This window comes from Zalophus californianus, chromosome 5 (genome assembly GCF_009762305.2).
Source record: "Zalophus californianus isolate mZalCal1 chromosome 5, mZalCal1.pri.v2, whole genome shotgun sequence".
NCBI lineage: Eukaryota > Metazoa > Chordata > Mammalia > Carnivora > Otariidae > Zalophus > Zalophus californianus.
Genome location: NC_045599.1, coordinates 75191279 through 75217911, shown reverse-complemented (window position 1 = coordinate 75217911; position 26633 = coordinate 75191279). Strand labels below are relative to the sequence as shown.

General features: G+C 35.3%; 2 protein-coding genes across 9 annotated transcripts in view; both read left to right on the top strand.

The window, feature by feature from the left end:
- The first annotated feature begins 1103 nt into the window (after positions 1–1103).
- On the top strand, positions 1104–21736 carry RIOK2 (RIO kinase 2). 2 transcript variants are annotated; one of them, XM_027605376.1, is made up of 10 exons: positions 1104–1276; positions 4134–4272; positions 5048–5164; positions 7044–7219; positions 10307–10395; positions 12194–12385; positions 14448–14540; positions 15299–15823; positions 17282–17378; positions 21454–21736. In XM_027605376.1, the coding sequence occupies exons 1-10, from the start codon at positions 1211–1213 to the stop codon at positions 21613–21615; spliced, it is 1656 nt and encodes a 551-aa protein (XP_027461177.1). In that variant the 5' UTR covers positions 1104–1210; the 3' UTR covers positions 21616–21736. The 2 variants fall into 2 exon arrangements, with proteins under 2 accessions (XP_027461177.1, XP_027461176.1); XM_027605375.1 differs by having other exon boundaries at positions 21451–21736.
- A 139-nt stretch (positions 21737–21875) lies between these two features.
- The window catches only part of LIX1 (limb and CNS expressed 1), a 63216-nt gene continuing 58458 nt past the window's right edge, over positions 21876–26633 (top strand). For 5 of the 7 annotated variants that reach the window (XR_003522044.2, XR_003522045.2, XR_003522043.2 and 2 more), the window contains exon 1: positions 21876–24813. Coding sequence is in view for 2 of the 7 variants with exons in the window: in XM_027605381.2 (XP_027461182.1) it covers positions 24751–24813 (63 nt within the window). In the remaining 5 variants the exon portion in view is untranslated. The remainder of the gene's footprint in view (positions 24814–26633) is intronic. The other 2 variants (XM_027605380.2, XM_027605384.2) reach the window with 2 other exon arrangements.

Sequence of the window (26633 nt, the reverse complement as noted above, 5' to 3'; positions counted from 1 at the left end):
ACAAAGCAACATACTCAGTAGGGCCCTGGAGAGCTGGAAAATGGGCACATCGGCCAGTAGAACCCCAGCAGGAAAAAAATGGACTCTGTAAATAATGAACTCCAAAGTTTACACTTAAAAGTTTTGAGACTCAACCCAGAGACAGGCTAAAGAGCAGTGGCTGGAAATGAAGTCAAAGCTGAAGTCCGTGACCGTATGTCGTATCCACACCTAAGGTGTGAGGGGTGTACCAAAATAGGTAATTGTCTTTTAAAGGTTTAAAACGTAGTTCATGAAACAAGACAGAAACACAAACATTATCACACAAGTTTGGTTACCCTTGTTGCTTTTGTAGGGAAAGTAGAGTAGCCACCCTCTGAGGAGCAAGTTAAGGTCTTGCTCCAGTTACCATTTTTGTTGACGTAGAGAGGAGTTCCAGGTTCAGTGTGGGTAGCTCTCCTAAAGCCCTGAAATCACGACTTGGCCTCTGACAAACAATCCCCATAGCTCCGTTCCAACTTGCCCCAAAATCGCCCGCTTTCTCTGGAAATGAGCGGGAGATGCAATCACGACAGCACGCTTTCCACACAGCCTAAACGCCGGCCCCACCAGGCGCAGGCGCAGGCGCAGGCGTACTCCCGAGTCTCGCGAACCAACCCAAAGCCAATACTGAGCAAGCGCAAGAGAGCGCTCTTTAGCCACGCCTTCCTCCTTTCTAAGCAGGCGCTGTTAGGATTACTATTGTTTTTATTTTTAACTGCCTTGTTTGTCTGGACGCTCTTGGGTTCATTTCACTCCCTTCTCTTGTTGGAACTCACTTTGCCTAAAGTAGGAGTTGCTGGTCGGGGATGAAATTTGCTCCTCGGGTTTTGTTGTTACCGTTCTGCTCTCACTGGCAGCTCGCGTCCTTTAGGCAGCTAGTCCTGACAGATATGAAAAACAAAATGACATATTGTAGACACTCAAAGTCCGTTAACTTACATGACAAAATCCCCTTACAAAAAAAATTCTGCGTTGTTCCATGCTATGTGCATCATAAAACCCAGAAGACGTTTCATTTTCCCACGCCAGACAGAATAGTTCTTCTATTTATCATCAAGGACCTGCAGTGAGGAGGAGCGCACGCGCAAGCCACCCGGCGGCTGTGAGGCGCCGGAGAGGTTAGTGTGCGGGTTTACCTTGTGCTCTCCAGCTGTTGTGGAGGAGTTTCCTGGCTTGATCCTGAGCCGCCATGGGGAAAGTGAATGTGGCCAAGTTGCGTTACATGAGCCGGGATGACTTCAGGGTCCTGACCGCGGTAAGAAGTTCGCCGTTTCTCCCTGCCCCCAGTCCTTTCCCACCGCGCGTTTTCCTGTTCCGGCGACTCGGCTGAGAGCTGAGCGTGCTGTAGGCCCTCTTAGGAGACCCAGGCTCGGAATGAGGAAGAGAAGACCCGACAAGTCAGATTTTTCAGAAGCCTTTGTTCGGAAGCTTTTGTCTTCCCCCAAACAGAGCAAAGTCCCCTCTTCTAATCATTTCTTTCCTTTCTGCTCCCCTACTTATGTTCCAGAGCTATACTTGCACCTCTGGCCTGGAGCGCTTCTCTGACCCCGGGCTTCCGACTCCCGGAGAAGGGTTTAAGACTTTTGAGAATTGTTAGCACTGAATTCCTCACTCACAGATTCCCTCACATAGCATGTATTCAGTTTCATTCAATCAACACTTGTCTGGTTTTTAGTGACAGTTCTAGGGAATTCAGAGGGGTACAAGACAAGGATGACAGATCATTGAGTAAGCGAGTAAATAAAGGAAGACTATCAGATAATAAGTGCTGTAAAGATGATAAAGAGGATAATAGAATAGAAACTGCACGTTTGCGGTGGGGAGCATGAATGCTGTCTTTAAATTGTGTAGTCAGAGAAGACTGCCAGAGTTAAAGAATCTTGTCTGTTTACTGTTGTAACCGAAGTGTTAAGGCCTTTTAAAAATGTTCCTTGCGTTTGGTAGGTACTGAATAAATATTTGCCAAGTAAAAGAAAGACTGGCAGGGGAGGGGGGAATAATAGCTGAATGAGAAGGAAGCAGTCCAGTGAACTTCTCGGCAAGAGTTGGAGACCGAGGAAACAGCTGTACTAAGTGAAAAACTTCTGAGCTAGAAACAGTTTTTGAAGAAAGGCCAGTGTGGCTGGAGCATAGTGAGCAAGTTTGGTTGACTGGTTGGAGATGTAATTGGACAAGGTGAGACAGATCATGTGCTATAGAGTCTTGCAGGCTTGGTAAAGGATTTGGATATATTCTAGATATAGGGGAGCCACTGTTTTAAGCAGGGAAGTGACAAAAACTGATTTCAATGGTAGTAGTCTTAAAGCACAAAGATCAACAACACATAGGTTAGGCATTTCCAGAATAAAACAATAAATTTTTTAGAAGCTATTATCTTTTGCTTAAATAGGCAATACTTAAAAGATGAAAGTATCAAATGCAAATTCAGTATGAAATTTGGAAGGCACTTAATTCATCTGCACTTTCTCTAAACACCTACTGTCACTTCTGAAAGATACCTTCCTTCTCTGCTTCCTCAGCACATTGATTTATTCCTTAATGCCCAACAGAAACAAGGGAGTCAAGAAAGAATATTAGAGGCTAACAAGGGAAATGAGTTAAGGTGTGAGATTTTGGTTGGGATATCAAAATAGTGCCCGTTTTATCTTCCAGAACTTCATCTCTGCAATATTTAAGTTCTTTTCTGAAGCTCACCAACTTATGACCTACTTGTTAAATATATTTCAGTCTCTGTTGAGTCTTAACCATTCTTGATATCAGCAGCCACCTTTCCTTGACTCTCTCTTTCCTTTACTTCTCAGGCACCTCCTACATCAGTAATCATACTTTGACTGGCTGCCCTTACCTTTTAATGTGAACTTCCCCCAAAATTCTGTCCCTCAACCCTCCTTTGTCTTCCATTATCTCTTGTTTGATGATCACATCCACTTCATGGCTTTATCTGTTACCTCTGTCAAATAATTGACAATTTTATCCTTTAATTATGACTTCATTCCTGAGTATAGATACATCCTTCCAAATTACCTTAAACAATTTCATTTGAAAGACCTTACAAAACTTTGAGTTGTGATTAATGTCCTTAAAACATCTCTGTTCATGTATCTCCCTTGCGTAAACACCTTCAAGTGTTTTCAGTTTTCCTCAACAAGAAATCTAAACTCCTTGGTCTACATTTCAAGGCCTTCCATACCTTTCTCAAAAGCGTTTTCCATCCACCTTTTCATGAATTCTATTTGCCATTGCACCTGAGCTACCACTGTACTAGCTGTTGCTTTGCTCTGTATTTTCTTGCCTATGTGCCATGTCCAAATCTTTTGTCTTTCTCTGATATTCCCTTGTGTGTTTTTTTCGGTTTTCCTGCATCTCAAAGTACACCTCAAGTGCCACTTCTTTGAAACTGATCCCTCAGCTAGAATTATTTTTGTTCAGCCCTGAGCCACTTCATTTTTAGCCCTTACCATTTCTTGTCTTCTAATAAAGTTAGATGTGTAGGTTCTTATTTCCACAATTAGGTAATTAATTCTCAAGGGGTAGAGTATTTTTATATATTTTTTAATCTTCCATCATGCCTGCATATGATACTTTCATATTAAATACCTTCTTAATGAATATCTGAAATAACTATAGTTTTTTTTTTTAAGATTTTATTTATTTATTTGACGGATAGCTAGACAGAGAGGGAACATAAGCAGGGGGAGGGGCAGAGCTCAGCAAGGAGCCGATACAGGGCTTGATCCCAGGACCCTGGGATCATGACCTCAGCCGAAGGCAGATGCTTTTAACGACTGAGCCACCCAGGCACCCCTGAAATACCTATACTTTTTAAAGATAAATATTTAGATGTCAATAAATATCTTAGTATTTGCCACGTCAGTAAATGTTAATTACTTGCAATTTTTACCTTTAGAGTTTTGTAGAGAGGCAGAATATGAATATCTGTGATTTTATAATCAAATTATGATTAGAAATATGTCCAGAGAAGGTAGTACTTACATCTCAAAATTGGCTGGGGAACTGCATGGTCAGAGAAATGTGAAGAAGTTAATTTCTTAGCAAGATTTTGATAGCAGCTCTGTGTTGATTATGATTACATATGATTCCTTTAATTTCAGGTTGAAATGGGCATGAAGAACCATGAAATAGTTCCCTGCAGTTTAGTTGCTTCTATAGCCAGCCTTAAACATGGTGGCTGTAATAAAGTTTTAAGAGAATTAGTGAAACATAAACTCATAGCTTGGGAGCGTACCAAAAGTAAGTATTTATGGCACCATTTGTGATTTTTTCATGTAACTGTCTTCCCCCAGAGCAGGCATTTCGGGAAAGGTGGAAAATGAAAGTTTCCAGACCAGCAAAGTACTCTTTCCAGACCTGAAAACTGCATACATTTACCATGTTCTATTAGAGCTTTCACAGGGCCCACCCAGATCAAGTAGAGAAATAGCCTCCATCTCCTGAGACGGGATTAACAAGTTCCAGTTGGCAGAAGAGCAAGTAGGATAGAGATAATTACTGCCTCTATCTTTGGCAAATAATGTTCTACTGCACTACTCTAAAGCATTAATCCTCAAACCATCTGTGGTGAGGGATGAGTTTCTTTTTTTCCACCTATTATGGATCCATACTTTTATAAAATAACAATAAAAAAGTAATTACTAGAAAAATGGAATTTAAAAATTGATAAAATACAGGCACAGATTCCTTATTAGAGTTGAAGACATAAAATAAGTTGGTCAAAGTGATATAAAAATTTCTTAAGGTAACCACTTCGTTTCAGTTTCTGTGTCTCATCACAGACTGGTAACAAATATTTAGAGACTGGTGTCAGTCTGAGAGTCACACTTTGAGTAACACTGCTCTAGAGAAAAAAATACAAATTATAGGAAGAAATGCCAAACTCATAAGACTGGGTAAGCTAATCATTCCAACTAAGATTTCTTATGTTTAAATTCTTCTCATGACTTGAACTAATGTGACTTGATTGTACAATGTAAGTAAAATACAGTCTTTTTCGTTTTATTTTGTCTAGCTGTCCAGGGCTACCGGCTGACAAATGCAGGCTATGATTACCTAGCTTTGAAAACGCTTTCTTCTAGACAGGTAGTTGGGTCTGTTGGAAACCAGATGGGTGTTGGCAAAGAATCTGGTAAGTGCTAACAGTACTACTGAACTCATTTTCTTCGCTCTAGTTTCTATTTATATTTCTCCCTGAGAAAGCATTATCTTTTAATTTTTCCATTTTTTCCAACTGAGCAGTAAATTGAAAAGTTGGTTGGAAACAATATAGATGAGGAAATTACCCTTAATTTAGTAGGTTATCGTTTTTTGTAAGTCTCACTGAAAATTCAGTTATAGCAAGAAGTAATTTTCTTCTAATAACATCTTTGGGAAATATTTTATTTGCTCTTATTTTATGTATGATAAATGGATATTTGTAATAGTTAAAATATGCAGCTAAAGGGATTATTAGAAGACAATGAATATTAAAAGCCACAAACACATTTTTCCATGATAGAAATATGGCAAAGTTAGGTATGTGTAGAACACAGAAAAAAGCATTCTAAGATAGCATTGAGCAAATAAGTGCTAAATATAGCACTGTGTGTGTGTGAAATGTATAAAATGAGGTAATGAAACACCTGTTTTTAGATGTGCCTCTTAACTTTTTTATGTCCGATTTTTTTTTACTTAAAAAAATAATGGCTTTTTTTTTAAGAACTTCACTGCATGGAATTGATAAATAGCACAAAAGAAAGTAAAATATAAAGTAAATGTTACTCCTAACCCAGGTCTCAATTTGCTGTTGTTACTTCCCAAAGTTGTTACTGTTGATTGATATCTTATATATCCTTCTAGAAATATTCTATATTAATACTAGTATATAATGTACCAAAAATGTATGTATATGCATTCACATATCTTTTTAATCACAGGTGAAAGCAAACATTACTTAACTATTTTACACCTTGATTTTTTTCCACTTGATGCTTTTTTTTTTTTTTTTAAGTAATCTTTACACCCAACCTGGGGCTCCAACTTACAACCCCATGATCAAGAGTCCCATGCGCTAGGTGCCAACCAGGTGCCTCTTGATGCATTTCTGATACCATTTCATGTTAACAGATAGGTCTTTTTCATAGTTGCAGAGTTTTACATAGTATTAGTGCTCAGTAATTGATTTACCATTCCCAGTTGTTAGGGGCATTTATGTTACAGTCTTAGAAATTATTAGTGCAAAAGTTATGTACATTTAAAATTTGGTAATACCAAATTTCCTTTCAAAAGTTTACGCTAATTTGTAATTCCGCCAGTGTAAGTTTTTTGATGTGTAATAATTAAAATTTCTCATGAATAATTAGGACATGCTTTAAATGTCAGTATTTCAAATAGCAACTTTTTTTGATTATTGGAATACTTATGGGAAGATCTCCATTCTGATTACTATAGGATTATGTTCTTTTTTTTAAGATTTTATTTATTTATTTAACAGAGAGCACAAGCAGGGGGAGCAGCAAAGGGAGAGGGAGAAGCAGGCTCCACCAAGCAGGGAGCCCAATGCAGGGATCAGTCCCAGGACCCTAGGGATCATGACCTGAGCCAAAGGCAGACACCTAATCGACTGAGCCACCTCGGCGCCCCTATAGGATTATATCCTAACAGCTGAATATTATTTATTGGAGCAGTTGAAGAATTGAACTTCATATTGTTGAAAAAGAAGATATTAAATCACTTCTCATACATGTAGGACATGTAAGACAATTTGCCACTAAATTGAACTGAGTATTGAGCACCTTTGGGAGCAATAACCTTTGACACACTACATCCCTGTTTTCTTTTGCAGTAGATATTAATACATGTTAATCTTATTTTGGATTGTATTTAAAATAAAGAATTTTGCTGGGTAGTAAATATTCCTGGTTATTAGTAAAGAAAATTTGATACAAATAAAATCAAAATTCAGAAATTACAATTGAACTTTTTGGAATGATAGTATAATAATGATCTTTTCTAAATCTTGGCTCTAGATATTTACATTGTTGCAAATGAAGAAGGGCAGCAATTTGCATTAAAGCTTCACAGATTGGGAAGAACCTCCTTTCGAAATCTGAAAAACAAACGTGATTATCATAAACACAGGCATAACATGTCTTGGCTTTATTTATCTCGTCTCTCTGCCATGAAAGAATTTGCCTATATGAAGGTATTTGGTAAATAATTTTGTATTTCTTAACAAAATAGTACATGTAGTTGAAAAGATACAGTAGCATTTATCAGTCTGTTGCCCCCACATCTCTCTACCCCAGTCCTAATTCTTTCACTTACTTTTAATTAATGATTGTTTCTGTTATTTGCTTTTCTGGTGACTTTTTTTCTATGTGAAAGCATTTTTCATTGTTACTAATGCAAGTTAAGGCAACATGTGTTCTACAGTGTTAATAAGATATTATCTTATAATATGAGATAATATTGTGCAATATTAACAAGTAGCCTTAATAATTAATGATGTAATTGCCTCACAAATGTGTGAGTATGTATCTCTTCAATATACATAAATACGCATATGTTTGTCTCTAATTGAAAATCCCAGGGAGTTACCTATAGTAGTTATCTGTGGAAACCTTAGTGTCTCAGATAAGTTGACTAGTATTTTTCCTTCATGTAATGGAGAAGAAATGTTGATTTACAGCATGCAGATTAGGAATGGTAAAAATCTTTAGCCTTTAACCTTTCAACTTAATTTTTAAGTTAAGGATAGATTGGTTAAGTATCTTTTTCTTTTTTTTTTTTAAGATTTTATTTATTTGAAAGAGTGAGAGAGCACAAGCAGGGGGAGTGGCAGACAGAGAGGGAGAGGCAGGCTCCTGCTAGGCAGAGAGCCTGATGTGGGTCTCAATCCCAGTACCTGGGATCATGACCTGAGCCAAAGTCAGACACTTAACCGGCTGAGCCACCCAGATGCCCCAAGATTTGTTAAATATCTTTAATAACCAAATTAAATATTTTCAATAACATTTAATTAAACAGAAAATAGTATTGTATTATTACTATTCTCCAGTAATAATAGTGTTTATTTGTTACTACTTATCGTCACTTTTTAAAATTTTGATTTATTAAAAGTCATGCTAGGGGCACCAGGCTGGCTCAGTTGAAAGAGCATGCAACTCTTGATCTGGGGGTTCTGAGTTTGAGTCCCACGTTAGGTATAGAGATGACTAAAAATACATACATACATTTAAAAAAAAAAAAAGAAGTCACTCTAGTATATGGCCAGTATATGAAACTCTTAGGAGTTTCAGTTTGGTGTTTTTTGAGTAGGTTATTTTAATTCATGTGCTTAAATTTTTAGTAATGATGGGGGAAGAATTCTCAAGACAATGTAAGTGATGTTGATACCATAACATGATAGATGTTTCTTGTCTTACACTAACGATTTGTAACCTATGATAGATAATCAGTAAGTAGGCAGTTTGGTAGGGATTGTTAAACATTTTCCCAAAACTTCATTAGGTGTTTTCTCAGATGTTTATATGGCAGTACTAGAATAGAACCTGGTTGTGCATAAATATGCTCCTTAAATTTTTCTCTTTTTTTCCTAGAGAGTAGATTAGGCAATAGCTTAAGGATTAAGCCATAGTGCAAGGGCTAGACCACTCTGACAATAGTTAAGGTTATTATACACTGTTGAGCTGCCAAGGCATGTTCAAAAGTACTTGCATTGAAAAAAAAATCTTTAAAGCCAAACAAACAAAAACCTTTGGGGAATGGGAAGTAATTCAGTTTCTCTAACAAAGAAGGTAGGAAGTAAACAGCTTTATAAAACTAACCCTGTTAATAGATATATGTTGAATATTATTTGTATGCCTACCACTGTATTAAGTACCTGGCATACAGTGGGGTGAAGGTGTGGATACCAAAGGAATAAGTAATGCAGTCAGTGTCTTAAAGTTGGGAATACAACACAAATATATACAAAGAATAGTTTAAAAATTATATGTTACGTTTAGGGAAACTTCTGTAGACTAGAATAGTTGATGAAGGAGTTTTCATAAAATGAGTAGGAGTTGAGTAGAGTCATGAAGCATGCATGTAATTTGTCTCTAAGGAGAAGATAGTAAGACAGTGTACTGTACTTTGCAGAGGAGCCACTATGGCAGAGACATGAATATGGATGTAAGCCCTGTGTGTACTCCAGAGTGCTTATTAAGAAGAGTATTGGGAAAACTAAGACTGGATAAGTAGATTAAAGAGAGTTTTGAAAACTAGGAAAAGTTTTCCAGTCTGAGATCAATACTTACAAACATTGTAGATTTTTTTTTTTTAAATGGAGCATTGATATAAGTATTTTAGTTTGGTATTGGTACACAGAATAAAGGCTAGATATGGTGGCAAGAACTAGAACCACTGTTGGAGCAAACAGGTATAAGTAACAAAGGTCTACTTTGAAATGGTAGCATTCTAAATTGCAGAGGGCATAAATCTAAGATATTTGGACTTTGTAAGCAATAGGATAGGAAAAATAAAGCATATGGGGAAAGAATGGATTTATGGATGATCTGAAGTAACATCTGACTCAGACCACTACTGTGTATGTATTTGTCACATAATCGATTTATTTATATTTTATATTGTGGTCATTGCTCTCTAAACTAAAATGCCTAATCTGGGTATTTTATTTCCTAATCTGCCAGAAGACAAGAATATTTCCCAAATCACAACTTATTTCCATGTGAATTTTTTTTAAAGATTTTATTTATTTATTTGAGAGAGAGCACAAAGGGAGAGTGAAAGGGAGAAGCAGACTCCCTGCCAAGCAGAGAGCCCGATGTGGCACTCCATCCCAGGAACCTGAGATCACAAACTGAGCCAAAGGCAGATGCTTAACCGACAGTCACCCGGGCGCCCTCCATGGGAATTTTTAAGCACACTCCCAATTAATAGCAGAAACTTAACAATAAGAAGATATAGTCTAAGAGACTATAGGCTTCTTGGGGACAGACTTTTTAGCATTCATTTCTGTAACCCTAGCACCATGAATAATATTTAGTAAATGTTCAGTAAATTAATGATTGGTGAAAAGGTGAATTAAGTAAACTGGTTTAAAATTTTGTTTTATGTATAGCTTATTTTGTGCTGTGAATAAGCCATACATAAATAAGCATGTGTTAACTGTAATTTTGCAAAGGCTTGTATGTTTTTTCTTCTGGTTGTGGGCAGGTACATTTGCTTTATTTTTCCCTAAAAATTAATGACCTCTTCATTAGTTTATACCTGTTTTGCTATGTTTTAGGCATTGTATGAGAGGAAATTCCCAGTACCAAAACCAATTGATTATAATCGCCATGCAGTGGTCATGGAACTCATAAATGGCTATCCTCTGTAAGTATTTGTTATTCTTGAAACTATGGATCCTAATAAATGTGAGGTTTAGTTTTCAAAAAAATTTTTTTGATTAAATAGAATATTGCTTCAAGGAGATAAATTAATAGAAGGCTGTAGTCTCATGCAAATTAAAAATTCAGTTTCATTCTGACAGTATGGATTATGTAATCTCTGTGATTTATTCAACAAATATTTATTAGCAATCTAGTATATACCAAGCACTGTTCTAGTATATACCAAAGCTCAGCAGTGAACAAAACAAAATCTCTCCCTTCATAGAGCTTACATTCTGTTGGAAGGAGACGTGCAATAAATAGCTAAAGAAAGAAATGTATGATTATCAGATGGTAGAAAATGCAATGGATAAAAATAAAGCAGGTAAGGGGGACAGGAAGTACTGAGGTAGGTGGAAGAAGCTGCTATTTTTACATAAGTGGTCAGGAAGAGTCTCACTGATAAGGTGTTTTTTGAGCGCAGTCCTAAAAGAAATGAGAGAAAACCATGCAGCTATCTAAGAGATTCAGATAGAGGGAGCAGCAAGTACGTAAGTCCTGAGATGGGAGCATGCCTAAATGTTCAGGGACCAGTGACGATGCTGGTGTACTTGGAGTTGAGTGAGTGAGGGCAAAGATTATAAGTGATAAGATCAGAGAGGCAGCAGGGAGCTAGATCATTTAGGCTTTATAGGCCATTGCAAGGAATTTTTAATACATTTGATATATAAATTTAAAGTGTGCAACATGTTGATTTCATACATTTATATATTGCAATGTCATTGCCAATGTAGCAATAGTTAGCACAAGGGCTTTTTTATTTTGATTGGGATAGGAAGCTATGGAGGATTTTGGAGAAGAGAGATGATGGTTGTTTAGATCAGAGTTGTAGATTTGAAGGTGATAAAAAGTGGTCAGATTCTGGATATATTTTTTAGGGAGCCAACATGATTTGTTTGGGATTGGATATTGATACGAAGTAAGAGGAATGTCAAGGATAACACCAAGGTTTGGGTCTGAATAACAAATTAAGTGGAGGTACAAAGTTGTTTTTACAGAAATGGGAAAGACTATAGGAAGAGCAGCGTGGAGGTAGAGGGTGAAATAGAATCAGAGGTTCAGTGTGGGACATAGTTAAGTTTGAGATGCCTTAGAGTTCAGAGAAGTCTAAATTGAGGGCAGTGTATATATAGTGTTTAAAGCCATGAGCCTGAATGAGATCACCAAGAATGACTGTAAATAAAGGCTCCTAGCAATAACCTTCAAGGAGCTCCAAAATCTAAAGGTCAAGGAAAGATGAAGAACTAGTAAGAAAGACTAAGAAGGAATGATAAGTATGGAAAGAGGACAGCCGTAAGAGTTGGTGTGCCAAGAGTAAAGTGAAGGAATGTTTCAACAAGGGTGAAGAGGTTAACTGACAGAACAAATACTGACTACTGGATTTAACAACATGGAAGTCATTGGTAGCTTTGACCGGACCTATTTCTTTGGAACAAGGTGGATGAAAATGTTTGAAATGGGTTCATTAGAATGGGAGGGAAAAAATGAAGAAAGTGCATGTAGAGGAGTTTGGCTGTAATTATCACAGAAAATCTATAGTAGAAAGAGGATACAGAATTGAGGCAGGTCATAGCTTCTTTTTTGTTTTTAAATAGGTGGGAGCTGTTATATCATGTCTGTATGCTGATAGAAATGAAGAGAAAGTTGTTAGGGAATTAAGGAATGGAAATAATAATACACACACATGCTTGCTTTCATGAAAATTATAAATGAATACAAATAACCTATTTTTATACTTTCAGATGTCAGATACACCATGTTGAAGATCCTGCATCAGTATATGATGAAGCTATGGAACTAATTGTCAAACTTGCAAATCATGGACTGATTCATGGAGATTTTAATGAATTTAATCTCATTTTGGATAAAGATGACCACATCACCATGATTGACTTTCCACAGATGGTTTCAACTTCTCATCACAATGCTGAATGGTACATGCTAAAAGTGATTCTGGATATGGTTGTGTTTATGTGTGATGTAATAATTTTTTTCTTAATTTTTCAACTTTGTCATACTGTCAGTTGGGTTAGTAACTGGTTTGAAGTGGCTGATGTTAATGGTCTAAAAATTTGGTGGGTTTTTTAAAGATTTATTTATTTGAGAGAGCGTGCGCGGAAGGAGGGGCAATAGGAGAGGGGGAGAATCCTTGAGCAGATTCCCCACTGAGCGCAGAGCTGACCCTTTATTCAAACTTTTATGTAAAAGCCCAGTTTTTAAAACAAAAGCCTGCTAAGAAAAAATAGGGACATAGAGGAGACCCTAGAACCCCGTCCTCTCTGCCTTTCCCCTTTTCTCTCTGCTCCATGGTTGCCTCCAAGAGTGTTACACCAAGCATAATTTGATAATTGTGATGGCCTTAATAAAAATTGTGATTTTGGAGTGGACTCAGTTGCCAGATCAAGAATATCTCTCCTGTCATTTTTAGCTTTTATTTTATTATTAGAAAAGAATTCATATAAAACTTATCCCTGATGCCAGGGCAGGGAATGATAAGCTCATTCCTCACATTACTTAACCATGTAAGCTAGCCAGGCTGTGAAATATGAGAGAATATTTTCCCTTGTATTTCATGATGCAACTGATTGTAATCAAATTAAAGTTGAATATTTTTTCTCCTCCTGTTCCAAGTTACAGTATGAGAAAGTTCTCTTTTTTCCTGAAGATAACAACCGCTATCACTTACATAATAGAGATAATGAATTCTTGGAAAGTGGGAGCTGAAACCAGTTTGTGTTCAGTCAAGATTTTCTTCCTCCTGATTCTCATTAGAAAATGTCTGTACTTACTCTAGAAAAAGAAATGTCCGTTAAATATAAAGAATAATTCCAACCAAACAATTATTAATAGATTATTAGGTGCTTGGGTGGTTAATATATCTTTGGATGGTGACTAATCACCATTTTTATTATATGAGGTAACATAGTCACACAATGAAGGAACATCCGGGAACGACCAGAATTAGAGAAGGAAACAATGACAAATCATGACATTTGAAGTGTAGGCTGCATTATTCTATAGGGAAACAGTGTGATTTAACTTGATATTTAATGGGCAGGTACTGGGGTAAAGGAGTTGTGCTAAGCACCAGAAATTAAGATATAAATTAATAATTATAAATAAGACCTATCTCTGCTTTTGAAGATTTTGAGATTTTGTCTAGTTAGATGAAACATAGACATATGTAAAAAGATAATTTTAAAATAATTTATTGAGGTTTTTCCCAGGGTGCCCTAAAAGGAAAGAAGAGTGGCATTATCTTTGTGTTTCCAGACTTTATATTTCTCTAAGATATTAATATTCAAGCAGGTAGTCAATTCCACATCACCCTGATTCTTAATTCTCCTTTGTCTAGAAACCTAGAGAATTTAATCTGTTCTCGCTGCTTTATGGTGGCCAAAAAAGCAACCTGATATTCACAGGTGCTTCTACCCTTGGTCCAGATTAACATGTCTTCAGATCATTATTTATAAGCCACAGCATTGTTTATCTCTTTTGGCTATTCTTGCAGATTAACTAATGGATAATAACATAATTTAATAGTCCCCAAACGTTTTCTTAGGTATCACTAACCTATTTTTTATCTTTAGCTTTTGCCATTGACTGGGTTCTGGTGGGTATAGCTGATGAGTATAACCAGCCAGACTGGAAACAAAAGAAGAGAAGTGGAAACCTGCCCCACACCGCAAATCTGGTCTTCTTTTCTGAGATTCATATACATCTTCTCTTAGTATGTCTGTTACAAGTATGGGAAGACCTCAAGTTTTCTAACTATAGGGACTGTATGCCTTTCACAGCTTATATTTCCTCTTAGTTTCTCTGCTTTTAGTTTTAGTCTTTCAAACACACTGGCAACTGATTTGTTTCTTTGATTTTTTTCTTATGAGTAACATCCTTTTTCATACAATGGGAGTGTTAATAAGGATATTGTCATTGACTAAGAAGGAAAAATATGAGCAACACAGGCTATATCAAAAATGATTCTTGCTTTTACAGGTATTTTGACAGAGATGTTAAATGCATTAGAGATTTCTTCATGAAACGTTTTGGCTATGAAAGTGAGCTTTATCCAACTTTTAGTGATATCAGGTTTGTACTCTGCTTTGTTTAAAATGATAAAACTGTTTAAATAACCTCATTTATTTAATTCTAAGAGTTTTAACAGTTTCATCTTAAAAATTTCCAAATAGTGACCTTTAGCACATTAAATCGTTGAGTATCATTGCTGTCTAATGTATAAATGAAACTTAAAAACTAGAAAATTCCTGCCTTTGGTCTATTAAGGCAATGTTACTGAATTTAGGGGAGGAACATATCTAGTTTCTTAAAAATTCACAAACTTTTACTGCAAAGTGCAGTTTAATATGTGAATAACCCATTTTTAAGGAAGCAAGCCAAGTGTTCATTGGAATTTATGTTTTCCTTTGTTCATAAGAGAAGCTATGTTTAATTGATTCATGGAACATAATTAAATATAAATCCTCAAAGCAAAATTTTCCCATTTATTTTATATACTTAGTTAAGATACTGTTTTCTGATTTGGGATGATTGACATAACTTAAAAGAAGAAATCTTTAGCCCGTTTTGAAAGTGAATTTATTAAATCGATATCAACTGAAGTTTGACCTTTTACTAGTATTTGTTGTTTTTCATAGTCACTTTATTCTTAAGTGACAACAAGGCTATTATCTTTTACATTTGTATACTTAACTATTAGATTTTAGGCAAAGAAAAATCTTTAAAATATATAAACTACTAAACTCATTTGAGAATTATAATTTATCAGAATAATAAACACCCATGTCAGGTAGATTTTTTTCCTATTGTTTATCATTCTTTTTTCCTAGGAGGGAGGACTCTCTTGATGTAGAAGTTTCTGCCAGTGGTTACACAAAGGAAATGCAGGCAGATGATGAACTGCTTCATCCAGTAGGTCCAGATGATAAAAATATTGAAACAGAAGACAGGTCTGAATTCTCATATTCTGATGAAGAGATGTCAGAGAAAGGAAAGGTTTGTAGTTTAGAAAATCAGAGTGATCGAAACTCTACAGATGAAACAGCTGACTGCTGTTGCATATCATCTGGAAATCTTGAGCAAATAAAGGAAGATTATTTGTCAGAGGAGAGTGCTGATGCACACAGTTTTGAAATACCTGAATTCATTCAAGCTTTAGAAGAAATAAAAGGGCAGGATGTTGACAACAGTTCTGTAACTGAGTGTTCTGAGGAGAAAAACAAAACTGAATATGATACCAGGCAAGATGGTAAAGCAGGTCAAGGAGGAATCCCCATGGGCTATGAAGAGTATGAAGATGCGTGCCCACATCTGATTGCCTTATCGTCATTAAACAGAGAAATCAGGCCTTTCAGGTATAGATGTCTGTTGATTGATTTTTTTACTTTAATATGGAGACCTATACTTTCTTCAAGTCTGGTAAATGAGTGTGTTTGTTTGTTTTTTCCCAAATGATATAACAGAGCTATATTCTGCCCCATTATGTGTAAAAAATGAAAGCAAATAACCTTTTGTTGTTAAAATTCACATTACCCTTTACTACCCATTGTGTTAGTTTTAAGCGGTTCTGCCTTAAAAATGCAAACCAGTTACTTTAAAAGAATTATTTACAAATAATTGATAAATTGACCAAGTTGTAGACGGATGAATGTTCATATATTTTTGTAATTTTACACCTAATGTATGTTTGATTTATATGTAGTACAATAAACATGCAGTAAATGTGCTCTCTTCCTAAAATACCTACTAATAGTGAATTTTCTTTGGTACTTTGAACCCTCTATATAATGTTACTATGTTATTTTTCTTGTAAGAGTTTCTTTCTTGCAAATATTAATATTCGCAAAAGATATAAAAAATTTAATTTTTAGATTTGGGATAGTTTATCCAGAATCAATTATAATTTAATGAAATGGAGTTTTATTTTCAAAATAGTCATATGACAAAATTAAATCAATAGTACATTTATTAGGCATTCCTTCAGTACATGTTCAGGCTTACATCCTAGGGCTGTCTTAATCTTTAGAGTTTTATTCTGAAGCAAAACAAAAATTTTGTGCCTTTTTTGTATAACCATATTGGAGTCTCAGGGCTATTACCACTCAAATAATAAGCTTATAAAATTAAATTAAAATCAAGGGTGGCAGTGGCTGAGGAATTTCAGTAAGTAATAGAAGAACATATACATAGGTTGAATAGTTTTAGCATGGAATAATTTGTTCTCTTTGAACACATGTTGGGCAAAATTTTTATTATTCAGAGTAGAAACAATGATAACATTTTGATGAAAAATATTGACTGTTAAGGGTTAATATGGTCTGAGTTTCTTATACCTTGTATACATTAAAACTTTGAGCAATGTGTAAAACAAATTAGTTTCCATCATTTTTTCTGCGTTAGCAGAGCAGACTGTATAGAGTAAGAGTACTCTCTCTTCCATCTGTTGTTGTTTGGGAGATGGCAGGGAAGTGTTCCAAGGATTTATATTGTAAGAGGCAGACATGTAAAGTTCAGTGAAAGAAAAGGAGAAGATTAGTGGGAAAGATGTGAATTGTGGGGACGTGATGGCAAATTTGGTGGCTGAAACATTCTACCATTTTGCAATTTTGATAGTGATTATTTGAATGCTGAAAAATAAGTGTTAATATATTGGGCTGAATTGTGGGTAGTTTTGCCTTCACAGAAATTTTAAATATAATGATCTTTCTGGCCTGTATGTTATGTTTTTTAAGTTTTACTATCATGTAGGAATAATATAATCACACATAATTAACTAAAAAACTGGATAATTTGTGATTTTCTTTTAATTTTAGAGATGAAGAAAATACAGAAGATATTAAACAGTACAGAACAAGAACTCTGAGTGTTACTTCTGCGGACAGTGTTCTAAGCTGTTCAACAATTCCTCCGGTAACTATTCAACATTTTCCAAATGTTGATTAGGTCATTACCATGGACAGATTATAGACACTCATATATGGTCTAGTCCCTGAAGTTTAACAGTGAAGAAATTGAGGCCCAGATAGGTTACGTGACTTTGTTCAGGGTTACCCAGACAGCAATGCAGCTGAAGTGCAAAGGTGCACCAGTTTCACTAGCTCATTCTTTAATTTTGAGGGAGAAAAATAGGTGATTTAAAAATTTTGGGTATCTTAAGTTTTTGTTACACCTTTAGCAGCAATGTTCAAAAGAATTTCTTAAGGGACATTTTCTGTGCAGGATAGTGAACACAAATAATGCAGCTCCTGAGGAGCTTTACTGCATGCCATCCTTCTCTGCAGAGTACCCAGTAGGAAGAATCAGTTTATTTCCTTTGTAAATTTTTAAGGAAAGGGATAAAATTACATCATTGGTATATTGGGTGTTTTCCTTCTGCTTAAAGGCATTAAGTTAAATACCATTGAAACCGGTTTTTAGTGGTAACTTCACTTAAAATGAACAAAAGGAAATCAATTTAGAAAGGAGGAAATAAAATTATGTGGAATGTGAATTCAAACTAAAGAAAAGAACTTTGTTTTTACTGAACTTCTGATTTCCAAGTTCATATATATTGTCAGTAAGCTAAAATGTATGTTCTATGGATATAATATGGGATATTTACAAAATTAAATCAGAATTATCAAAGATAAGCTAAAAATAACATACTGTATTTTATAATATAGCACACTTTTAATGGTTCTAGGAACTTTACTTGATAATAGAAACATTTAGAGTTTGTCAGACCAAAATAAAAGTGTGAATTTCTGTAAATGTATTGATTTTTTTTATACTCTTTACTGTTGGCCTTGTAATTTATCTGATTTTCTGGACGTAAAATTTAAATCTATGGAATTTTTGAAACATCTAATAATTATATTAAAAGATAAAAGTCTCCCTTTAAGTATTACCAACCTGTTTTTATTAAGAATTTCTCACATTTTTTAGGGGTGCCTGGGTGGTGCAGTCAGTTGAGTGTCTGACCCTTGTTTTTGGCTCAGGTCTTGATCTCAGAGCCCTGTGATCAAGCCCTGGGCCCCGTGTCAGGCTCTTGCCCCATGTCAGGCTCTTGCTCAGTCTCATGCTTAAGACTCTCCCACTCCCTCTGCCCCTCCCCTCTCTCTGTCTTTCTCTCAAATAAATAAATAAATCTAAAAAAAAAAAAATTTCTCCTACTCTTTGATTGTCCACCACTGGCGTTTATATTTTCTATACTTAATGAGTTTTATTTACCCTTTTTTTTTTTACTTCTTAGATTCAAAACATAAGTGCTTTTATGTAATTAACAGTGGTGTAAAATCGGCACTTGAATATAAAGTTTAGATTACTAATTAAAGCTACTTCCTTAAATTCTAAGTTATGCTGTCTTCTGTATATAAAGATGATGACACTGACAGTGTCTTTAGGCCTTGACTTTATCCCATTTCCCTTATAGCTAATAGGAACTTAAAGTTTAAAATGGGGTCAAACCTATAATGAATTGCATTATAAAATACAAATTTGCCTTTAAAGAGAAAAAAAGATCTCTTACGCCTCACTTGATCAAAAAGGTTTCCCTGTAATCATTGGAAACAAATTGATCATCTTAATTCTACATTCTTTTGGAAATTTGGTCACACTATTTTCCTTGAGGTCACATTATTTTGTTAAAAAGTCAGGAGAAATCAATTTATTTTGTTAACCTCTGTTAATTTGATTATTGTTTTACTGTCTGGTAAAAAATTTTCTCTGTGTTCTTTGGAACTGTAATTGTAAGATCTGTTTTCTTCATATAAATGCTTTTATAGTTCTCTATTAGCAAAGTTGCCACTTACCAACCCTGTTCTTCCTAGTATGTAAAATGTAACAAATTCTAATTAAACTTAAGGCATATTGGTTTTTAATAAATGTATTTGTGGTCAACAAAACAACAATGGAATCAACAAAATGCATGATTTTTGTTAATTTTTTTATGTACTGTAATCACAAGTATTTCATTTCGTGTTTCATCATTTTAAGAAATATATACTAAACAAGATTTTTCTCCTTTTTTTTTTAACATGAAAAAATTAACCTTGTAGGATTCATAAATTGTTCTGGATTAGGAGGAGGTGTGTGCATAGTAATCTGTTATCTCCTTATTTTCTCCAGCTTCTTGCTATGATTATCAAGCAGAACATTTAGAAAATAAATTGATTTTTTTTCTTGGCAATATTCTAGAGGCCTCTATGAACTCCTCTAGTTTAAATGTGGTGCATGTTCTACTGTTGTCTTCCTGGGACTTTTCATCTCCTGTTTATTGGTTGCCTTCTTTCCTAGTTCCATCTCTTTATCTTACCTAGTTTATGTCTTTACTTGGCAGTACAGATTCCAGTAATTATATGAGTGAATGGGAGGGTCGGTACTTTTTATTTCTAAAAATGTCTTAACCTGTTCTCACACTTGATTGGAAATTTAAGTGTTTGAGTTGTGGTTTGGAAATAATTTTCCTTCAGAATTCTGGAACTATTGCTCTTTTGTCTTTGTCGTAGTTAAGATGTGCTTTTCTAATTCAGGATTCTGGTCTCCTATTGGGGTGAGGAGGCTATGATAGTTTTGCTGGTCTTCCTAGGGTAGGGAAGAGTCCTGGGGGCCAATCACATTTATTCTAAACTTTCAGCCAATCCTACAGCTTTCAGTTCTGAAATTTCTGGGATACCAGTTCCTTCTAAGTCTCCTGCCTTACTGGGTTTGGATGACTACAGCTCATGGGGTATCAGCCTCTGCAGGGACTTGAATTCTGATTCTTCCATCTGTTTCCACTCTCTGTTCTCTTACCTTTTTTCCCATTGAGAATCATTAAGACTAAAATTAAGAAGGAAAATTTTTTAAAGCCTGTTAATTGAATGTAGTTTCCTTAACTGTGTTAAATAATGCAAAGTCTCCATTTAACTTACCTGGACCAAAGTTTTATAGTACACATATACAACCCAAGAAACAGTGTGTTAGGCAGACTAATTCTTCTAGCCCCTTCTTACCTGAGATCCATTATTCTTTAGTTTTTTAACTTGACAGGTTTTTAATAAATGCTTCTTTGTGCCTAGCATAGGGTGGGGCATATTAACAAGGGACCCTTGGTTCAACCTTTGCAGTGTTTACCTCGTTTTTAGGAAATAAGTTGGATGATACAAGGTTATATACAATTAAATAACAGGCTGTAGTGCTTCAGACGAAGAAAAGGTTATTGGAAACAGAATATTCAAACTTTTTATTCATCTTGTTAGTGACATTGGCAGCCTGGATCTTAATAAGAAATAATTTGAATTTATACTGAGAAAGCATTCTACATCTCCCAGAAATTGTATAAAGACTTTCATGTAACTGCTGCCATCAGATCATCTCTACACCTGAAGTTATGAAGGCACTCTTGGATACATTTTTTTGTAACGATTTTATTTATTTATTTGAGAGAAAGATAGAGCACAGTGGGAGGGAGGAGCAGGCTCCCTGCTGAGCAGGCAACCCCATGTGGGGCTCGATGCAAGGACCCTAAGATCATGACCTGAGCCAAAGGCAGATGCTTAACCGGCTGAGCCACCTAGGCGCCCCACTCTTGGATACATTTTGACCAGTTGTGAATGCTTTTAAACATAATTTTCTACTACAAAGCCATGTCTACTTTTATCTCGAAAGCAGAGCAACAAGCAGTTTTTATCTTGGGTTTTTTGGTTTGGGGTTTTTGTTTTCAGTTTTCCTGATGGACACTAGGTGGCATTATGGAGATTTGTTATTCAAATAATTGTGTAGTACTTTTTGCTATAAAATCTATTATTTCTGTTAGAAATTTATTTTCTCCTATTTTGTAACCATTAGTTTGGTGTTTATTTTATTGCTGGTTCACAGTACTGTCAGTGTTTTTAATTTAAGAAATTCATGCTCTTAACAAACTTGAAAAAATATTAGCAATGTAGATCTTTGTTTTGTTGAATATTTACTCCTTATCAAAATGGTCAATTATCAGTAATACTGATTCATGAAATCTTTCCAGGAGATGGTGAAGCAGAAGGTGAAACGTCAGTTGACAAAACAGCAAAAATCAGTTGTCAGACGTCGATTGCAAAAAGGAGAAGCAAATATATTTACGAAACAACGGAGAGAAAACATGCAAAATATTAAATCAAGCTTGGAAGCAGCCAACTTTTGGGGAGAGTAATATATTTAAGATCTTGAACATTTTCCATAAAGTTACTATAATCCCTTTTTAAGCCACCCCTAGTCTTTCTAGACCAAGACAGATACATAAATAGATAAATAAACTCTCTTTCATCTCTTAATTTGACTCATTTGGTATGTGTCTTCCAAAGAATAATTAGAGTATTCTGCTAAAGCAATCTTAATTCTCCAAAGCATTTTAGGTGACTGGTGAATCCGCTAAAAGCTGTTTTTCAAAATAATCTTTTTTAGAAATATTTGGGTATTTAAAAAAAATACCACTGTTTTTGTTGCTTTTTGTTCTAACTACATTGTAGGGTTGTTTTGAGGACTACATAAGTTAATGCACAGAAAGCACTCAGAACAATGCCCAGCACTTTATAAACATTCCTTAAAGTGTAGCTATTAGAATGATAATTGTAATGTTTATCTTTCTGTTTTTCTACCGATTTGGTTGCATTCTATTTAACCACTGAAAGAATACTGTCTGTTTTTTTAGTTTCCAGTATTAAGGATCAGCCACTAATGCATAATTTTATTTTCTGCTTTTTAAATTGGTAATGCGGTCATGGGAACAGAAAGTTGCTATGGTCTCACCACAGTTTGCACATTTGCCAGTTTTTATGCAGGCCTGAGCAGTAGAAAAGTTAGGGGTGTAAGGAGGTAGAATTGATGAGGAATGAAAACTCATCTCTAATTCTCTTAGTTGGGTGGGTCCAGAACATGTTTTCACTTCGATAGTAACAAATACTTTAGTACAGGAAAGAAAGAAAATACTTAAGACATGGTCCCTCCCTCAAAGACTGTGTAATCCAGTGAGATGTGAAGATGGGTGCTAAAAGTGTAGGTACCTGATGATGAATTCATCTCCTCAGCATTGCCCAATGGGCCAAAAGGGGCATCGCCTATGGTTAAAAATGGCCACTAGATGGCAGTCACTCCACGGTCACCAGACAGAATGTGCAAAAATTACTTGCATCGGCGATAATGATCTACCAAAAAAAAACAGATCTATTTCCAAGAATGATAAAGACAGCAGATTCCTTTTCACCTTTGTAAAATTCATTCTACTGTTTGCAAGACCTATCATCTAATAAATTACCTTTAATAATGGAGATGCAAGAAAATATCTAATTCAATTCCCCTGAAAATTAACTTACACTAATTTGGGAAGTGTTTACCTAGCTTTGAATTTTAGATGTGTCTTTAAAGCAATTACTAAATAAAGCATTTTAATAGCATAAAATGGTATTAGAGACAGCTTAATAGAGCCATAGAATATGTATCTTATAATACATATTATATTTAGAATGTCAAAGGTAAACTGGGAATAAAACTATATGACTTCATCCTCAATTTTACTGAGTTGATGAAGTCTGCTTTTGGGTACCTACTACATAAAAAACATGTGCTACTTAAGGAACTTCGAAGGCAAACATAGGTCTTATTAATAGATTTCCTGTGGTTTTCAGAACAAATTAGGCAAATGCACAAATCTAAACAAATTACTTAGTGTCTAATCAGCAATTTCTAAAAGATGTTTTTGAGTAGCCATCAATTAGAAGTCAGTTTGCCCTATCAGACAGCATGTAACCCTCACGTTTTAAAACATCCATAGTGAATAATGAGCAAAAACAAAATGTAAGTGTACTACTAATGTAGTCAAAGCGTGTACTTTGATTGCTAATAAAACACTTGAGTCTGGGAGTTCCAAATGTAAATCCTGGTTCTACCACTTTCCAAACATCAGGTGCCTTCTGTTGCTTGTCTAACCTCATTTTTCAATTTGTGAAATAAGGACATTTTTAACAGTGCCTGTCTTAGAGTTACTGTAAAAATTAATGCCTGTAAGGAGCTTAGCACGGTGCCTGATACGTGCTGTATGTTAGGAAGTATTGCTGAAATGATTTCAGGTTACCAAAAGAAGGATTCCTGAGGAATCTTTCCTATTTCCAAGGTCACTGATACATTGACCATGATCCTTTCAGTGTCGTTTTTATCTAGACATACAAATGCTTTGCCTGTAGGCTTGCATCCTCTACTTGTTGCTCCTATTAAATAAGTTCTTCCTACAAGATAATGTAGTTTATACTTGTGCTAAATAACTGTGATATTGGTAGCCTTTGGTCTGTTCTTTGGTGCATAGCTGGCTGTTTTTGAGCTTTCTCCAGAATGCTATAGATCTTTACAGGGTACTAACCAGAAGATAATCACTCTTTTAGTCACGTACTCAGCAAATTTTAAGAAAAAAAGAGTTACCTAATTAAAGAACTTACCACGTAAACCTGCTGCCCTAGAAGTTTATCAGCCACTTCCACAAGGTGGAGGGATGAGTTCATTAGGTTCTCAGGAAAAGCACTACCCCGAGGTGTAGGTTTTTTCAAGTCACATTCAATACTCTTGAGTGGCTAAGGCTCACCATCTCCATTGTTCTTCATCTCTCTTCAGAACATCTCCCTAGAGAGCATCAGACCATATCTTAGTTTGACCTTGATTTGCTGTATGAAGGTCTCAACCATCCTATGCAACTGTAGAAGGCTGGGAATGAGGTAAAGTTCAGAATAACCATGACTTACACAGTTGTGTAATAACTGGGAGGCTGGGAATAACTCCAAAATCTACAACACTTGCAGTGAGTGACTAATACTGTTATATTTTAAATGTTTTCATATTATATTTTTATATTATATATACATAATATATATTATAAATAATGACATTAAAATTAGCATTTTTATAACATTTAGAATCAGATTATTGTAGCTTAATTCATAAATAAGAGTATGCCTCATAACAAAATACTTTACTTGGAATATTTGTCACAATATTAACATGCTTCCATTAAAAAAAAGTAACCACTTGAAATGACTGAATCAAAAAAAAAAATGCTTACTCTAACTGCTATTGATAGGGTGGGGGGCAGTACTTTTTCCTTGAGCTCAACAGTACTGAGGTACCTAGAGAGGATGAGAAGAATATATTATATTCTCTAACTTGGTTTTCCCCTAGTTTTCATTTTGTGGAAAAATAGGCCCCCTTTCTATACAGTTTTCTGTTTCCTTTAAACAAATTTTGAAAAATATTTCTTCTGTGTCAACAGGATGCATACTAAGTGCAGTACTCTGGTAGTTATTGCATGGGAAGTGAAATGGAAATTACAGTTTACAGTGTGAAATGGATGGGCAGCTTTTATCTTAATGTAAGCATATCCATAAATATAGCCTGAATTGAATTAAGAGTATCCTAATGATGCAATCTTTACAGGAACCTTCATCTAAAATATATGGAGCTAAGAAATTACCGGCTTGTGCTTGAACCTAATGTATCCATCAACTAATCTCAGGTTTAAGTTGTTTATTTACAACCAATAAACATTCTTCCTGGGTTTGTTTTAATCTAATAGTATTAATTTTTTTCATAGTCTAGGTTTTCATTTTATTTTGCTCATCACTGTTGCAAAGATTTAAACATTCCAAAGAACTCATACCCCCAGAAACATGTAGCTTCAGTTGGCCTATGTAAACGTGTGTCTCATCCCCCAGCATGCCCTAGCTTTATACAAGACCTCAACTCTTTTCATTTGAGGAGAGGCTGAAAGACTCAGCTGGAGTTTCAGACACCTTTTTTAGGATCAGTCTGATCACTTTATAGCCACAACTTGTGTGAAGTTTTTTCTTGAACACCCAGCAAAATAAACTCCTGTCCCAGACAGCAGAAGGTGAGTGTGGGGTGGCATAGGGGGATGGTTCCTGTGAGAAAATGCAAGGAGAGGGAGAGGAACCGATAATTAGATAACCTTATATGAAAGAAAATATTGTTATAAAGGCCACTGGAAAAATTCACTCCAAAAACAAAACATGTTAAACTATTCTTTTCAAAATATATATTATGCTAGATGTCAGCCAGCCACAGTTAAGGTAATCAGTTTTCACAGAACACATATCTAATGACCCAAGGTCTTGGCATCCTTATCTCCAATCTTGTAAATGAACATTCAAATTATCTTACCTTTAAATATCTCTGAGTTTATCCTGAAAATTTAACCTGTCAACTAATAAAACCTCCTCTGGTGAGATCTTTGGCCTCTGTAGTATTTCTTAAAGAATCAATTTTTACTTTTCTTCCAAGACCAAATACCAAGACAGGGCTGCGTAATTGCTTACTTAAAACAGTCAAGATGGCATGGGCTCATTCAGGCCCCCAAATATATATAATATATAATAACAGAAGGTTCAGCTAAACAGGTATACTTTCATTGTGCTTTCTGGTTAAGAGTGTTGATTCTGACTGCCCTGACAAGGATAAAGAGCAGTTCACTAGCAGTTTTATCTGGTGGGGAGGGATATTATTTTAAGAAAGCATTTTTTGTAATATTGTATGAAATGAGATACACATTCTTTTAAACTATAAATTGGGTATTAATCAATTTTCTAATTATCTGTTCCTGTGTTAGATTAGTACTTATTGATGATTTCCTAAATGTAGTGAAATATCAAGGTAAAAATGTCTGAGATAAAGTTATCTTATGTTACCTGTGTCTTTTGAATTTAATTTGTCTGAAGTTGCCTTTCTAAATGACCTTCTCATAAATACCTTGATTCAAACATCTCATTGGTCCTTTCCCAGTTGAAAGTTAACAAAGTTGATGCTAACCAGCCGTTCATTCTTCCTACTGGTCTCTTCAGCTTTGTTTAGCTGACACTAAACAGTCATTAGTCATTACCTCTGCAAAGTCAGTTTCTTCCTGGCCTTGCCCTTCTTCACCCTCCGACATACCCCTAGAAACAGTCTTGCTCACAGCCCTGACCCTCTTTTGCCAATCCAACTCTTAGGCCCTTCTAGCTCCCTTCACCTATCTCCCATTGAATTCTGGAAGGAGCTGCTATCAGTCATTTCCCATTGTTTTTGTAAAGGATATACTCTCTCTACTTAACTACATGACTTTAATTCTTTTTCATTGTATTTACTTTATCTCAAATTGTAAATTTTTAAAAATTAAAACATTAGCAAGTAAGTGAA